General features: G+C 36.0%; 1 protein-coding gene across 1 annotated transcript in view; it reads left to right on the top strand.

Annotated features, from left to right (window-relative positions):
- CSMD1 (CUB and Sushi multiple domains 1) overlaps window positions 1-17,157 on the top strand; it is a 2,529,117-nt gene that overhangs the window by 324,282 nt on the left and 2,187,678 nt on the right. The window contains exon 2 of the mRNA XM_006866725.1: window positions 10,934-11,046. Coding sequence (XP_006866787.1) covers window positions 10,934-11,046 — 113 coding nt within the window. The remainder of the gene's footprint in view (window positions 1-10,933; window positions 11,047-17,157) is intronic.

The raw sequence follows: 17,157 nt of genomic DNA, 5'->3' as shown, positions 1-17,157 counted from the left end.
TAAAGATTTACACCCTCGGAAACCCTGTACAGGGTCGCTATGGGTCGGACCCGACTCGATGGCACTTAACAACAACAACATATATATATATAGATATATATATATACACACACAAGAGTAGGTGTATATTTACATTATATACATTTACATATATATACACACATATATAGGAGACCTGGTAGCATAGTGGATTACACGCTGGGCTGCTGATTGCAAGGTCAGCAGTTCAAATCTACCGATCACTCCTTGGAAGAAAGATGAGGCTTTCTGCTATTGTAAAGATTTACAGCCTTGGATACCCTATACAGGATTGCTAAGAGTTGGACCTGACTTGGTGGCACGCAACCACCACCATAACCACACATATATAGATATCCTGATGTGGTGCTGTAGAATAAGCACTGGACTACTAATCTCTAGGTCAGCAGTTCCAACCCACCAGCCATTCCTTGGAAACCCTATACAGCGTAGTTACGAGTTAGAAGATAGAATAGCTGCTGCAACTTATCTATGCAGATTATTTCAAAACTTTTTTTATATCTTTGTCTTTTACATTATACTATATATTTTTTGAATCATTTGTAGCACTATAGGATAAGTATTGGACTGCAAACTGCAAGTTTGGTAGTACAAAACCATCAATTACTCCTTGGAAACACTGTACAGGCACGATGATGAGTTGAAACTGACTCAATCGAACTTAACGATAATTATAACAACAGCATATGTTTCTTAAATGCAGAAAATGTGTTGATCATTAATATACTTTGTAATAAGAGTTCAGTATTTTGAATAAATTAAATATTCTGATTTCTCAGTATTACACTTAGAACTAAATATGTGACATACATAAAGAATTTTTAAGGATAATAAATCTTAAAATAATGACCACAAATTGGATATTATTTTTAAAAAAACATGATGCCTTATATTTTATTATATGACATGGCAATTATCACAGGTAATATTTACTAGGACCCATAATTTAACAAAATAAAATGAAGTTCTAAAATATAAACCAGTAATTATTTAATAGTGGAATGAACTATCTTATGGAATCCTTATTTTTAAGTCTCAGAAATGTTAAAATAAGGCCTGACCACTGATGTGCTGATACTCTGTATTAGGAAATGAATTTAATTGGTGGAGTGTTGTATTAACTAATCTCTAAAGTAATTGCTAATTTATAAGCATAATTCTAATCGCACTCCTAACGTTGTTGTTGTTAAGTGCCATAGAGTCGGTTCCGACTCATAGCGACCCTGTATAGAGTTTCCAAGGAGCAGCTGGTGAGCTTGAACTACCGAAGTAGCAGTTCAAACGGCTTTGCAGTCTGGTGCATTAACCCACAGTGCCACACCAGGACTCCATTCCTAACATTCACACAAGCCAATTTATAAACTATGTTATAAAAATGTCCATACTGACAGACTGTTTTGAAATGTGATGTTATCAACTACTGAGTATTATTGTGAGATTGGCAACATTTGTTTTACAGATATTTTCATCAAGCAGTTATGTTCACTTGAAAAAAAATTTAACTCTGTGATTGGAATTTCCGCGGGAGAAAGATGAGGCTTTCTACTCCCGTAAAGATTTACACCCTCGGAAACCCTGTACAGGGTCGCTATGGGTCGGACCCGACTCGATGGTACTTAACAACAACAACAACAAGTTCACTTAAAAAACACATTTGGTATTTTAACTAATCTTTAGTTTTAAATATATTTAGCACTTTAAAAAAATCAGAAACACCATAGACTAGGAAGTATGTAAAATGTGTAACTTAAGAGTGTACTTCTGTTTAAAGGAATTATAAGATCTTCCTTAATCCATGGGAAATGAGTCACTCACAGTGATATAGTTCTGCTTAGTGTTTTACTGACCTTTTTTTTTTTTTTTCAGTCTTCAGCTTTACCACTTCTTATGTTCAACGTTCAAGATTACTACATTGCTCTCAGTGATCCAAATATCTTGAAAGCTATTGTAGTGCAAAATATTTTGGATGTATTTCTAAGTGTAATTCATCCTAGTAATTTCTTGAGAGATAGAAGTAGAATAAACTTGTTCAGTTCTGAAACTCATGTTTCTATCAAGTGAACATGTATCTAGTGTATAGAAGAGATGCCACAAATCGTTTCTACTTTACCTAACAATCATTCATCTTTGACAGGCATGCTCTATCATTTACCCAGATCACTGGATGTGAGAAGGGGAATTGCTTTTTCCCAGTAAAAAAATATAGCAAATGAGATTCTATAGGACAACAGGGACACACACACACACAATAGCATTGTCTTTAGACTGACATTATTATTATTTTTTTTTTTACTGAGAATGAAATTGATTTCTTGTCACTGTTCTCACAAACCATTCCCTTTTTTAACCATCCTTTTTCTTTTTTTTCTTCCTGTAAATGACACAGCAGGCCCTCAGATCAAAATCTAATATAGTATTTTGAATAAGGGTAAGCAATTGTTTTCTACAGTGTTTACTATGGAGTGGGTGATAGGGAAGATTTACATTCTTGGTAAAATGGACTCTGCCTATTGCACCTCAACTCTTTTGGGCCAAATGCTTTCCAAGTTTGCCAGACTGTGCAGTAACTCATGCTTGGTCTCTTTAGGCAAAATTATGGCAATAAACCATGAGCTAATTGCTCATTTCAGTCATTTCAGAGTGGGTTAAATATAAGCAATCTCCTTAATTCTCTGAAATGCTAATTTTTTGAGACACAGCTTGTAATGTTGTTGACTCATAGTGATACTGCAATAGAGTCTCCTAGTCTTAAATCTTTGAGGATGCAGGAAGCCTCATCAACTCTCCTGCAGAGTGACTGGTGGCTCGAACCATAGATCTTGTGATTCTCATTCCAGGCCTTATTTTCTGGAGTCATTGTGCCTACATTGCATGTGACATAGGTTAATTTTTCATATACTATAGGCACTGTGTGATTTGATGGAAACAAATGGGGTGTAGGGAAAGTTGATTTTTATTTACTTTCTCGCTTTCGTGACTTACTAGTTTATTATTAACATGACTTTCAAGAATAACAACAAGATAAGAATTAGAAGAAATACAAATGTATGGAATTTGGGATGAAGCTATTACAAAACTGCATGGTGCTTAGAAAAAAAGAATGAAATTTTTGAACCTGTGTATTCTGTTAGCCAACACTAAGAGTAAATCAGCTCATGGTTTACTGGGTGCTAAAATAAGGAGCTCTGGTAGCGTAGTGGTTACGAATCGGGCTGCGAACCAGAAGGTCAGCAGTTCAAAACTACCAGCTGCTCCGTGGGAGAAAGATGAGGCAATCTGCTCCCGTAAAGATACAGCCTCGGAAACCCTATTCAGGGTCGCTATGGGTCGAAACTGACTCGACGGCACTTAACAACAACAACAACAAAATAAATCTTGTGTGGCACTGTAGGATAATGCACTGGACTGCAAGGTTGGTTTGAACTATAAGGTGGGTAGTTCAAACTCACCAGCCTGTCTATAAGCCCTATACAGAGTCACTATGAGTAGGAACTGACTGAATGGCACTTAACAACAACAAAAGAAACCCAGAGTCCTGGTGTGGCATGGTAGGATAAAATATTAGACTGAAAGATCAGCTTGAACTGCAAGGCTCAAACCCACTAGCTGCTTCTGGGAAAACCTATGAAGGATACACCCAACGGCACTTTACAGCAACAACAAACCAAACCTGTAAGAGTTACAATAAACATTGGACTGTGAACCACTAGGTCAGTAGTTCCAGCCACAGTCACTCTGCAGAAGAGAGATGAGGCTTTCTGCTCTGGCAAAGATTTAAGTCTTAGAAACCCTACACAGGGTCTCAATGACACAAAACCACAACTCATCTGTTAGAGTGTGTTTCTGGGGTGGCTTGTGTGCTGCTGTGATTCTGGAAGCTATGCCATGGGTATTTTAAATACCAGCAGGATCACCCATGCTACACAGTTTCCAACTGAGCTTCTAGACGAAGACAGACTTGGAAGAAGGAGAAACGGAGTACGTTGGAATAGGTAGTCACTGAAAACATTATGGATAGTGGCGGAACACTGTCAGAACCAGATTATTTACTATTGAAACATGGTGAAGAGCACCAGAATATTGTCAGAGATCGTGCTGAAAGATGAGCCCCTCAAGTTGGAAGGAATACAAAACATGACTGGGGAAGCGTGGCCTTCTTGGAGTTGACCATGATGACATGAATGCAGTAAAGCCCTCCGGACCTTCATTTGCTGATGGAGCACAGCTCAAAATAAAGAGAAAGAGATGTATACATCCATTAATAATTGGAATATGGAATGTATTAAGTATGAATGTAGGAAAATTGGAAATTGTCAAAAATGAAATGAAACACATAAACATTGATTTCCTATGCATTAGTGAGTTAAAATGGGCTGGTATGGGCCATTTTGAATCTGGCAAAAAAAAATATCTGATGATTTATTAGGCCACAAATGACAAATTGAAGAGGAATGGTGTCACATTCATCACAAAAAGAACATATCAAGATCTGTCTTGAAGTAGAATTTTGTCTGTGATAGGATCATATCCACAAACCTACAAGGAAAACCAGTTTATACCACTATTATTCAAATATGTAGCAACAACTAAAGTCAGTGATGTTGAAATTGAAGCATTCTACCAACTTCTTCAGTTTGAAATAGATCAAACATGCAATCAAAATGTGTTGATAATAAATGGCAATTGGAATACAAGTGTTGGAAACAAAGAGGAAGGATCAGTTGTTGGAAAATATGGCCTTGATGATAGAAACAATGCTGGCAATCACATGATAGAATTTTGCAAGACCAGTGACTTTGTCACCACAAAAATCTTTTTTAAACAACATAAAATACTGTTTATTCCATCTTTATTCTACCATAGTATTCCATCTTTATTCCAACATAATATTCCATCTGAACCTCACCAGACAGAATACACAGAAATCAAATTGAGTACATCTGTAAAAGAGACAGTGGGAAAGCTCCATATCATCAGCCAAAACAAAGTCAGGGGCAGGCTGTGGAACAATCAACTGCTCATATGCAAAATCAGGCTGGAGTTGAAGAAAATTAAAACAAGTTCATGAGAGCCTAAATATGACCTGGACCATTTCCCACCTACCTTTACAGATCACCTGAAGAGCAGATTTGTTGCATTGGACACTAAAGACCAAAGACCAGAGGAATTGTGAGATGACATTAAGAACATCATTCAGGAAGAAAGAAAAAAGGTCATTAAGAAGACATGAAAGAAGGAAAAGACCAAAATGGATGTTCAGAAAAGACTCTGGAATGTGTTGTCCTGTGTAGAGCTGTTAATGCAAATGGAAGAAGTGAGGAGGCAAAAGAGATGAACAGAAAATTTCAAAGGTCAGTTTGAGAAGACAAAATCAAATATTATAATGAAATATGCAAAGATGTGAAGTTAGAAAACCAAAAGGGAGGAACACACTCAGATTTTCTGAAGCTGAGGGAACTGAAGACAAAAATCAAGGCTTAACTTGCAATATTGAAGTATACTATGGGCAAAATATTGAATGATGCTGAAAGCATCAAAAGAAAATGGAAGAAATGTACAGACATTGTACCAAAAAGAAAAAAAAAAGTCAATGTTCAGCCATTTCAAGAGGTCACATATAATCAAGAGCTAATGATACTGAAGAAAGAAGTCCAAGGTGCATTGAAGTCATCGGCAAAGAACAAGCACCAGGAATTGAAGGAATACAGCTTGAAATCTTTCAACAAACTGATGTGGCACTGGAGGCACTAACTTATCTATGCCTAGAAATTTGGCAGACAACTACCTGGCTCTCTGGAAGAGATCCATATTTGTGCCTATTCCAAGGAGAGGTGACCCAATATAATGCAGAAATCATCGGACTTATCATTAATATTGTATGCAAGTAAAATGTTGCTAAATATAATATAGCAACAATCCATTGACAGAGATCTTCCAGAGATTCAAACTGGATTCAGAAGAGGATGTGGAACTAGGGATATCATTGATGATGTTAGAAGGATCTTGGCAGAAAGCAGAGAACACCAGAAAGATGTCTACCTGTGGTTTAATGACTACTCAAAGGCTTTCAGTTATGTAGATCATGAAAAGCTATGGACAAAATTGTGGAAAATGAACCTGTACAGAGACCAAGAGGCAGTTGTTCAAACAGAACACTGAATGGTTTAAAATTAGGAAAGTTGTGTGCACTGGTTGTAGGTTGTATTCTTTCACCACACTATTAAATCTGAATGCTGAGCAAATAATCCAAGAAGTTGAATTATATGGAAAAAAAGTGGCATCAGAATTGGAGGCTCATTCACCCTTTGAAGAACATCTGATTTTTCAAAATTTTTATTATTATGAATAAAACTGATACCAGCATTCTCTTGCAGACGTGTTTGATGTTTGTCCATTTAATATTTTTATTTGCTTCATTTGTCTTCTTTATAGTTTTTCTATTTCTATTTCATTGATTTCTGCTATTTATTACTTATTTTCTTCTGTTTGCTTTCAATATATTTTGGTTTTCTTTTGTCTTCTTCTTCTTTCTCCAGGATTTTAAAGTGAGAGATTAATTTAAGATTTTTCCCTTTTCTAATATATGCATTTTATGCTACAGATTTCCTTCTCAAGACTGCTTAATCTGAATATACAACCTGTGTGATTTCAATTATTTTACATTTATTTAAGTTTGATTTGTGACCTACAATATGGCATTGTTGTTGTTGTTGTTATTAAGTGCCGTAGAGTCATTTTCGACCCATAGCGACCCTGTACAGGGTTTCCGAGGCTGTAAATCTTTACAGGAGCAGAAAGCCTCATCTTTCTCCCGTGGAGCGCCTGGTAGTTTCGAACTGCTGGCCTTAAGGGTATATCTTGTTGAAAAGAATGTGCATTCTATTGCTCTTAGGTGAATGTTTATAAACATTGATTTGATAGTTTTGCTTGATACTGTTATTGAGTTCTAAAATCTTGATGATTTTCTATTTCAAAAAATCTAAATTCAGGGTTGTTGATTCCACTTTCAGGAGCCAACATCTTCACTGAATTGCTTTCTATGTTACATTTGATGACATGTAAATCATGAAAAAAAAAATCTGCTAGCAGATTCTTTATTGGTGTATAGTCTAAAGAGTTTCAGTTTTCCCCTTTATTTAATCCTTTTGGGTACCATTTCAAACTACATGATGGTCAAAATGACTGATAAAATAGAAAGTAGATATTGTTGTTCATAAAGATCAATTTGGTGTAATGAATTATCTGTTTACCATAATGTTGGCATTGAAACTCACCAGCTACACCATGGAAACCTGTGTCCAAACCAATTCCAAACCTGTGTCCAAACCAATGTCCAAACCCATTCCAACAATAATGTCTAGCCATAGTCTGTAACTGCCATCAAACAATGTTTCTGCCCTGTGGGGTCTGGATAAAAGAAGATGGGAGACGATAGTTACAGGATGACAGCTATGGATGTTAGCAGAGTTCATTACAATTGCAAAAACTCAAAACTCTAGCATGGGTATCAAATGAAATATCTAGCTCAGCAATAGAATGGGGATCTCATCAATATCAAAAAAGAAGAACCAGGAGTGAAGCACATCCTTTGGACTCTGACATGCCTATGCATGAACCTCCTTGACCCAGGGATAGAAAGCTGTGTTATTGGAGGAGTACTTCACGGCACATAACAACAACAACAACAACCAGAGGCACAGCTTCAGCAAAACCAAGAACCAGAGCAAAGGACAAATCAGTGGGATTCTCAGCCCACAGACCATATAAAGCTGAGTGACTTTGGGCAGGAAACCTGCTTGTAGAGTTGAATGGCTCCAGGCACTTAGTGAGGGAGCTAGGTTTGCTGCTCCACAAAGTTAGAGCCAAGTGTCTTCAAGCTGAAGCTTATGGTGTAGTGGTGTGTCCTGTGGGCATTTATCAGCAGCTAACTGGAATATCTGTGCCCTGAGAATTTTATGATCTTGTATTGTAACCTGTTACCTTCCTCAGTAAATCCCATAATTGTGAATGTGGTCATTGCTATGAATTATTGAACCCAGATAATTAGAGAATGTCATAGGACCGATGGTTGGCACTTCATTTTTTGCATCAATATGATTTGAGAGTAGGAAAAAAGGTAATCAGATTAAGTAGAACGGAGTCCTGGTGTACATTGGACTGCTAACCATGAGGTCAATGGTTCAAACCCACCAGCTGCTCTTCAGAAATCCTTTCCAGGACAGCTATTTGTCGGGAACCCACTCGACGACACTTAACAGCAACAATGACACCAGATAGAAAATGATGAAGATGGGACAAGTCAGGCATCAGATGCCAGGAACATATGACTTTTGAGAGATAAAGAGGTAATCTAATTACCACAATGTGGGTATTCCTAGGATTATTGTTTTGGAAGAAATATCCTTGAGAGAACATAGAGCAATTTTAGGATTAATTAACAGTTTCAGAAAGCGTGTACCCTATTGCACTGTGCCTTTGACATGCTGAATATCTTACTCTTCCCAGTAAAATACTCTGCATCAATGCTAGCTGAGACATAGAGATTGTCTCAGGAATGAAATATAATTAACCAACTAGATGGCTTTGTTGTTTCCATGCTTAAGATAAAAATTTTAATACATATATAATATGTTGAAACATACAATTATATATGTATATATAATGTATTGCATGATATATAGAATCCTGGTACAGTACTGTAGAGTAAACACAGATCTGCTAACTGCAAACCCACAAGCTGCTCCTTGGAAACCATATGCAGGGTTGCTATAAGTAGGATTTGACATAAGGACACTTGACAAAAACAATTATAATATATGATATATGCACATAGCAAAATTATCCTTTATTTATATTTTAATGTCAGTGAGTTTTAAATAATTTATATAAAATTATATTGTTGCTGTTAAGTGTCATCAGATTGATCCTGACTTATAGTGACCTTGTATAGGGTTTCCAAGGAGTGGCTGGTGAGTTTGAACCACTGACCTTGTGGACCAGTACTTTACCCTGTAGTGCCACAGAACTACAAAATTAGATTACAAAGGTCTAAAACCAAATTAGAGGGTGTTTTTAAAATTAAAACAGCTTAGACTAATTGATAAAACATATTTAAACTGAAAATCAACGTAACATGCAATAGTTTCAGCAACATATGTAGCACTGTTCTTTTACCTAAAGATGATTTTACTTCTTTTTTTTAAGCCCATTGATTCTGCTGTTTTAATAATTTATCTATTGTTTCATGTTTGGGTATAATATTTTATTTTGATCAAGTTCAGAGCACTTATTTTGCAACTTATAGCAGCTGTAATGAAGTACTTAATATCATTGACATACATGCAAGCCAGAATTTCTTCTATAGAGAATTAGCATTCAGATTGATTCTTTTGAAACCAATCTTTGTCTTCAGAGTGCAGTACAATATTTGTAGACAAATTATTTAATTAGGAAACTTTAGGTAAAAATATAAATACATAAATATCTTTTTGATTCTTTGAATAGCTGTTTGTTTTAAAAGTAATTTTACAGATATTACTTTGCATATAGTTCTGTGTGGTGCTGTAGGATAAACACTGGAGTGCTAACTACAAGGTTCACAGTTCAAACCTAATGTCTGTTCCTCAGAAACATATACAGGGTCACTGTGAGTCAAAAGCACAAACAACTTCACATGCATCTAGTAGCCAAAATTAGGTGGATCAAACACATCCAGACACTCCCCAGAATACAGGGCGGGCAATCTGTTCGTGAATGCCTTGGACACCTTGTAGAGCACAGTTTTATTCTGCCCACATGAGGATGTAGCCGTGAGTCAGAATCTACTACAAAGCAATGAAAAACAACAATGGATATGCTGCACTAGTTCACTCACCTAGAAATCTGTCTTTACCAGCACTAACACTTACAAATATTTCCAAATATAATTGTTGTTTTTAAGTGCCATTGAGTTCATTCTGATTCATGGTGATACCATGTGACTCAGTAGAATTGCCTCATAAAGTTTTCTTTGATAAGCTTTTTATTTAAGCAGATTGCTTGGTTTTTCTCCTTAGGAGCTGCTGGTTAACAGTTGAGAGCTGAACTGTTTGTGCCAACAGAGTTTTCTATCTAAAAATAGAGATAGGTGAAAAGAATGTGTCTTAATATCAAAAATGCTATCTTGAAGAATGTATATTAAAATCAATTTGTTTGGATTTTACTCAAGATTACAAATTAATTTTCATTTATTATCCTGTGCCTAGTATATGTTTTCTTAACAAGACTTATTGCAATAAATTAGGGAGATATTAAAAGTACCACAATAACCAAAGATTTTGGCAATCCACTATCTATTCCTATAGGAGAAAGGGGACAAACATGAAAAGACATATAAAATCGTATTGTTTTATATAGCATATGAGGAGTACTTCACATTTTGTTATTATCCTTATGTTTTGTTTCAGACAATGGTGTATTATATAATTCCTTTAAGAAGCAATGCTCTCAAATATTTTTAGAATATTTATGAGGATAGTGCATGTGAAGCAAACTCTGATAACTAAAAGCTGTTAATTTCAATTACCTATCTGGCACTGTTATAAGTCGAGCTATTAATCTCAAGGTTAGGAGCTCAAAACTACCAGCGGCTCCAAGGGGAGAAAGATGAGACTTTCTGCTCCCATATAGATTTGCAGTCTCAGAACCCTATACAGGGTCACTGTGAGTTGGAACCCACTCCACAGCACATAACCACCAACAACCAATCAAGCATATGTATGAATCATATCATTGGTAGGTGACTTAGTTCAAATAAATAAATGAAACAGCTTAAAGAATTAACAAAATTGTCAAATAAACTCTATTAACAATGCATGTTTCAAATTATATTCATGTCTTTCTTTTTTAAATTTAGGTTATCAGGATTTCAGCTACCCTCCTCTATAGTGAGCACAGGATCTATCCTCACTCTATGGTTCACAACAGACTTCGCTGTAAGTGCCCAAGGTTTTAAAGCCCTGTATGAAGGTAGGTAATTTACAGCTGTTTTGCTCATTCACTGTTTAGATGATCTCACGTATGATAATATGGATTAAAAATTCTAATTGGATTTTCATTGCTATTTCACATGAGACTTAATGGCGTAAGCATTTGAGGTTTGTTTTTCAAAATATAGATGACTCGATCATGCATGCACTGTGTTATTATTTTCAAACTATCTACCAAGACATATGTTTGCCATTTCTCTTTGTTGATAAAAGTTTTCTTGATTGGGTATTTTGACAAGTAGTGGAGTGTTCTTGAAATTTTAGAATATAGTTAACACACACTATTCTGTGACAAGAGTTTGTGCGGAATTTTCTTAATTTTCTATAGAACACTAATAGTGATTAAATAAAGAAATCTTAGCTAAGTTGGAAGTTTTAGCTAAGAAAATTATTTTGGCTTTGTTGTTTGGTCTTACATAGATAAAGGATTTTGGTTTGGTTTTGCTTTTATGTTCCAGATTTTGTACATAGGTACTTTTGGAGTCTTACTGGTGAGATACTTTTGGGTAGATATTAAGAAAAAAACAAAACAAAATTCAACCTTAGAGAGAGGAAGAAATACAGCTGACCATTTCATGTATTATGTTTGAAGAAATTTAACTAGAAGATTTAAATAGAAATGCCTGATGTGTATCTATTTGTTTAGCTTTATTTCAAATTAAAAGCTAATTTTTTTTTACATGTGATTCAAGAGCTTCTATATTTATATTATTAAACTACTAAATATTTTAATTAAGTAAAGTTTATGAGTAGGGATATAGACTAAAATGTATTTACAATAAACATGGTTTGTTTTGGATATCATTCTCTGCTAAGTCACCTCCAGATCAGTTCTTATTTAGAAAATTTAGTGCCCTAAGGCAAAAATCATTCTTTGTAAAGTTAAAATCTATATGTTGCTTGTGCAGCTGAATTTAGCTACAATGCAATTATCAGACATGTTAAATATAGAATGTTCTCTTTGCCCAGATATATAAACCTACTAATTTATCCTTTCATTTAAAGTTATGCCTTGAATGCTACTCAGGATTATATACGATTCTCACTCTATATGTCTTTCAAGCCAGCACTTTTGCAAGTAAACAGTAACATTGGCCTTAAAGGGGGTAACACTAAGGATCATGGAGTGATTTAATCTATGGTAAATAGCAGGCTAATTTAAGAACTACGAGTGCTGTTAGTTTTCAATTTGGCTATATCTGTCTACCAGTTTCTATAAATAATGATTTTTCACAATTTAGTTTTTGGTTGACATTGCAAAAATATCTCTTAGGCAACCTATACTAGACTCTTATGAAATGTATCTTGTGCTATCAACATATATGAAATGTTCCTAGAAGATAGATGATTCTTCGACGTTTTAGAAACCTCTGTAATTTTCCTACTTCGCCTGACATCAAGTTGTTTATGTGTATGTCATGTATTGCTTGAAACCCTATGATTGATGTTGAGAAAATGGTTGGCGCTATTGCCAAATGTATCACTTTATCTAATAATTCTGGGCTTTTGTGGCTGTTGTAAAGGTGTAATGAAAAAGAACTGGTAAGATTATTTCTATTGGAAAAATACTCACTGATTATTGAAAAAGACCTATTGGAAAATGATGAGAAAAGTGTTTAGAAACACACATAAAAATTTTCAAGTACTTTTATCTTCATTGGCAAGTGAAGTCTTTGTTTTCAGAAAGCAAGTTTGTGTCATCTGTATGTTACAGATTGTTGATCCTTCTTCAGTCCTCATGCCACATTCTTTTTAATGTAGACTAGCTTCTTGGATTGTTTGTTTGCACAACATACATACTGAATAAGTACTATGAAAGGAAACATCCCTGATATATACTTTCCTCAATTTTAAACCACTCAGTATCGCCTTGTTCTGCTTGGTTTATGTACAGGTTCTGCATGATTCCATCAAGTGTTCTGGAGTTCCCAGTCTTCACATTGCTATCGATAGTTTGTTATGATCCACATAGTTTAAGGCCTTTCCATAGTCAAAAATCACAACTGCACATCTTTCTGGTATTTTCTGCTTTTAGTCTAGATACAGCTGGTGTCAGCAATGATATCCCTTCTTCCATGTCTTTTCTAGATTCACCTTGAATTTCTGGTAGCTTCCTGTAGATGTACTGTTGCAGCTATTTTTGAATTATCGTAAGCAAAATTTTACTTGCATGTGATGTGAATGATATTGTTTGATAATTTTATCATTCTGTTGGGTCACCTTTCTTTGGAAAGGCACAAATATGGATTTCTTCCAGTGGGTTGTTCAGGTAGCTCTCTTCCAAATTTCTTTGCATAGACTGAGTGCTTCCTTTGCTGCATCAGCTTGTTGAAACATTTCTATTGGTATTCTATTAAATTCTGAAGCCTTGTTTTTCATTAATACCTTCAGTACAGCTTGGACTTCTTCCTTCAGTATCATTGATTCTTAATCATATGCTACCTCCTGAAATGGTTAAACATCCACCAATCCTTTTTGGTACAGTGACTCTGTGTAATCCTTTCATCTTCTTTCAATGCTTCCTGTATCATTTAGTATTTGCCTATGCTGTTGTTGTGTTGTCGAGTCAGTTTTGACTCACTGTGACCCTTTATAAGGTTTCTGAGGATCTGCTGCTAGGTTTGAACAACCAACCTGTGGTTAACAATCTAGACCTTATCCTACAGTGCCACACCATTACTGCAATTTGGCCTATAGACTCCTTCAATATTGCAACCTGAGGCTTGATTTTTTTTTCTTCACTTTTTTTCAGTTTGAGAAATTCTGAGCATGTTATTAACTTTTGGTTTTCTAACTCCAATAGTTAGAAAGGTATTTGTACATTTCATTATATAATACTTATCTTTTTCAGCTGTCCTTTGAAACTCTTTTTTCAATACTTTCACAGCATCATTTCTTCCACACATTTCGGCCAGTCTATGTCTAAGAGGAAATTTCAGAATCTCAGCTCCTGCTTTAGCATTTACTTTCTTTCCTATAATTTTAATGACCTTTTTAAGATGCTGTTGATGTCATCTCACAAGTTGTCTGAGCTTCAATCATTGCTATTCAGTGAGTCAAATTCATTCTTGAGAAAATCTTTAAATCCAGGTGGGATATACTTAGAGTTGTAGTTAGACTTGCATGGACTTGTGTTAGTTTTCTTCAGCTTCAGCCTGAAGTTTCCAGTCAGTTCCTTGTTTTGCCTGATTGTATTGAGCTTCTCCATCATTTCTTCCCACAGAGGTAGTGAAATTGATTCCTGTATACTCTATCTGGTGAGGACCACATATATAGTCACCATTTATGTTTTTGAAAATAGGTGTTTGCAAAGAATAAGACATTAAGCTTACAAAATTCTATCATGTGTCAAATCTCCAGTGTCTTTCCTTCACCAAGGCCATATTTTCCAACTACTTATCACTGGGTTAATGTGTCAGACCGCAAAGTCATTTGAATTGCAAGGTTGGCAGTTCAAGCTCACAAGCTGCTCCTCAGAAACCCTATACAGGGTTGCTATGGGTCGGAACCAACTCAAAGCCACTTAACAACAACAACAATATACCTCTTCTTTGTTTCCAACTTTCCCATTCCAACCACTTAGTCATTATTAATGCATCTTGATTACCAGTTTGATCAATTTCAGACCAGGGAAGTTGGTAAAATTCTTCAATTTATTCATCATTGGGGCATAGATTTGAATAACAATTGAATTAATTGGTCATCCTTTTTGGGAAGATTGTTGTTGTTCGGTGCTGTGGAGTCGGATCCGACTCATAGTGACCCTGTAACAGGGTTTCCAAGGCTGTAAATCCTTACAGGAGCAGATAGCCTCATCTTTCTCCCACAGAACCGCTGGTAGTTTCGAACTGCTGACCTTGAGGTTCACAGCTCAATTTGTAACCACTACATTACCAGAGCTCTTTTTTTGAGAAGATAGATGTATATCATTCAACTTACACGTACAACATAACAACAATTGGAAAGATGGTACAGGACTGGGAAGTTTTTCATTCTGCTGTTGTTGGTTGCCTAGGCTTCATTTTTTCCTCATAGCAATCCTATGTGTAAGAGAACAGGGCATTGCCTGGTCCTGTACCATTCTCACAATAGATGTTGATTGCTGATGAGTCAATTCAGACTCATCATGATCCTCTATGGGAATTCCAAGGAACAACTGGTGGGTTTGAACCTCCAACCTTGCAGTTTGCAGTCCAGTGCTTATCCTACAGTGCCACACCAGGAGTCTACAATAGATAGGACATGTGAAATGTGTGAATACAAATATTGAGTACAATATTTATTTGCTTAGAATCTATAGTTTCTTTGTTTTTGAAGATTCTCAGCTGTGTTGTGTTATATACTTCCCTAAGTTAAGTAGCAATTTTTTTTAGGCAATTGGCAAAGTCTAACTATGGAATAGTAGGTGTTAAAATAAATATGAGTAAAAATCATATATATAATGGATCCTGGTGTGGCACTGTGGGTTAATGTGCCAGACCGCAAAGCCATTTAAACTTCAAGGTCGCAGTTCAAGCTCACCAGCTGCTCCTTGGAAACCCTATGCAATGTCACTATGGGTTAGAATCGACTCGACGGCATACAAAAACAAAAACAACATGCTTGTAATAGTCAAATCTTCAAGGTAAACAAAGTTAGATCCAATTCTTGGTTTAAGCAAAGCAGTAAGAAATTGCAGAAATCAGTTCTCAGAAGGTCACTTTAAATATAATGGTTGATAATGGTAGCTGAATGTAACATTCACCATAAATGTAGTTGAATATAACATTTACCATTTACTAAAATATTTTGATCAAAGACTACTAATTTTATGCACTCAACATTTATATTTTCCCAATATACCTTGTCTGAGTAAATTTTGTGGCTGAAATTTGTAAGAATTTGAAAATGTCAAAATCTATTTTAATGAATAACTCCTGGAGTAGCAATTATTTTAAGCAATTGGAAATATAACAAGGTAAAATTCAACATTATTAAATAGTAAAATTTGCTTGTGGTAAGAAATCATGTATCATACAAAATAAACAGCTCATTAGTTGGAGTGGAAAAAGTGATTGCCCATGAAAATGGTCTAAGGAACACCCTTGGGTTATAAAATGTTTTCTAAAGGAAATCTTCACTTTTATGTTTAGTGTGCCTTAAAAATCATTCATGCTATCCACTTTAGCATATTCTGCAAACTAAGAACATGTTATAATAGTGACTAAGTCCTGGTGTGGCACTGTCGGATATAGACTGCTTACCCCAAGGTGTACGCCTCAAACCCACCAGTCATTTCTAGAAATCCTATCTAGGGTCCCTATGAGTCAGAACTGACTCTATGGTATTTAACAGCAACAACAACAATAATAAATATTATACAAAAGAGCTCTGGTACCGTAGTGGTTACGAATCAGGCTGCAAACCGCAAGATCAGCAGTTCGAAACTACCAGCTGCTCCACGGGATAAAGATGAGGCTTTCTGCTCCCGTAAAGATTTACAGCCTCGGAAACCCTGGGTGTTCATGGTCGCTATGGGTCGGAACCGACTCGATGGCACTTAACAACAACATACTAACAATATATACATGGTGGGTGGTGGTAGTGTGCCGTGAAGTCGTTTCCGACTCAGCGACCCTGTATAAAGTTTCCGAGGCTGGAAATCTTTGGTTGGTTGGTTATGTGCCGTGGATTCGGTTCCGACTCATAATGACCCTGTACAGGGTTTCTGAGGCTGTAAATCTTCACGGGAGCAGAAAGTCTCACCTTTCTCCCTCAGAACCCTAGGACACATTCTCTCTCTGTATATGTGTATACACACACACACACACACACACACACACACACACACACACATATATATATATACACAGAGAGAGAGCGCGAGAGTGTGTGTCCTGGGGTGGTGCACAACATTTTGCTGTTGTTGTTAAGTGTCGTCGAGTCGATTTCAAGTCGTAGCCACAAAGGGTTTCCGAGGAGCAGCTGGTGGATTTGAATTTTTGGTTCACGGTTCAGTGCTTATGCTACAGTGCCACACCAGGACTCCATGTACACATGTACATATATACATTTATAAATAAGTACATATATATTGTATACACCTACATGG

The sequence above is a fragment of the Chrysochloris asiatica genome, unplaced genomic scaffold (assembly GCF_000296735.1).
Source record: "Chrysochloris asiatica unplaced genomic scaffold, ChrAsi1.0 scaffold00095, whole genome shotgun sequence".
Taxonomy (NCBI): domain Eukaryota; kingdom Metazoa; phylum Chordata; class Mammalia; order Afrosoricida; family Chrysochloridae; genus Chrysochloris; species Chrysochloris asiatica.
This window is presented reverse-complemented; position numbering and strand designations above follow the sequence as displayed.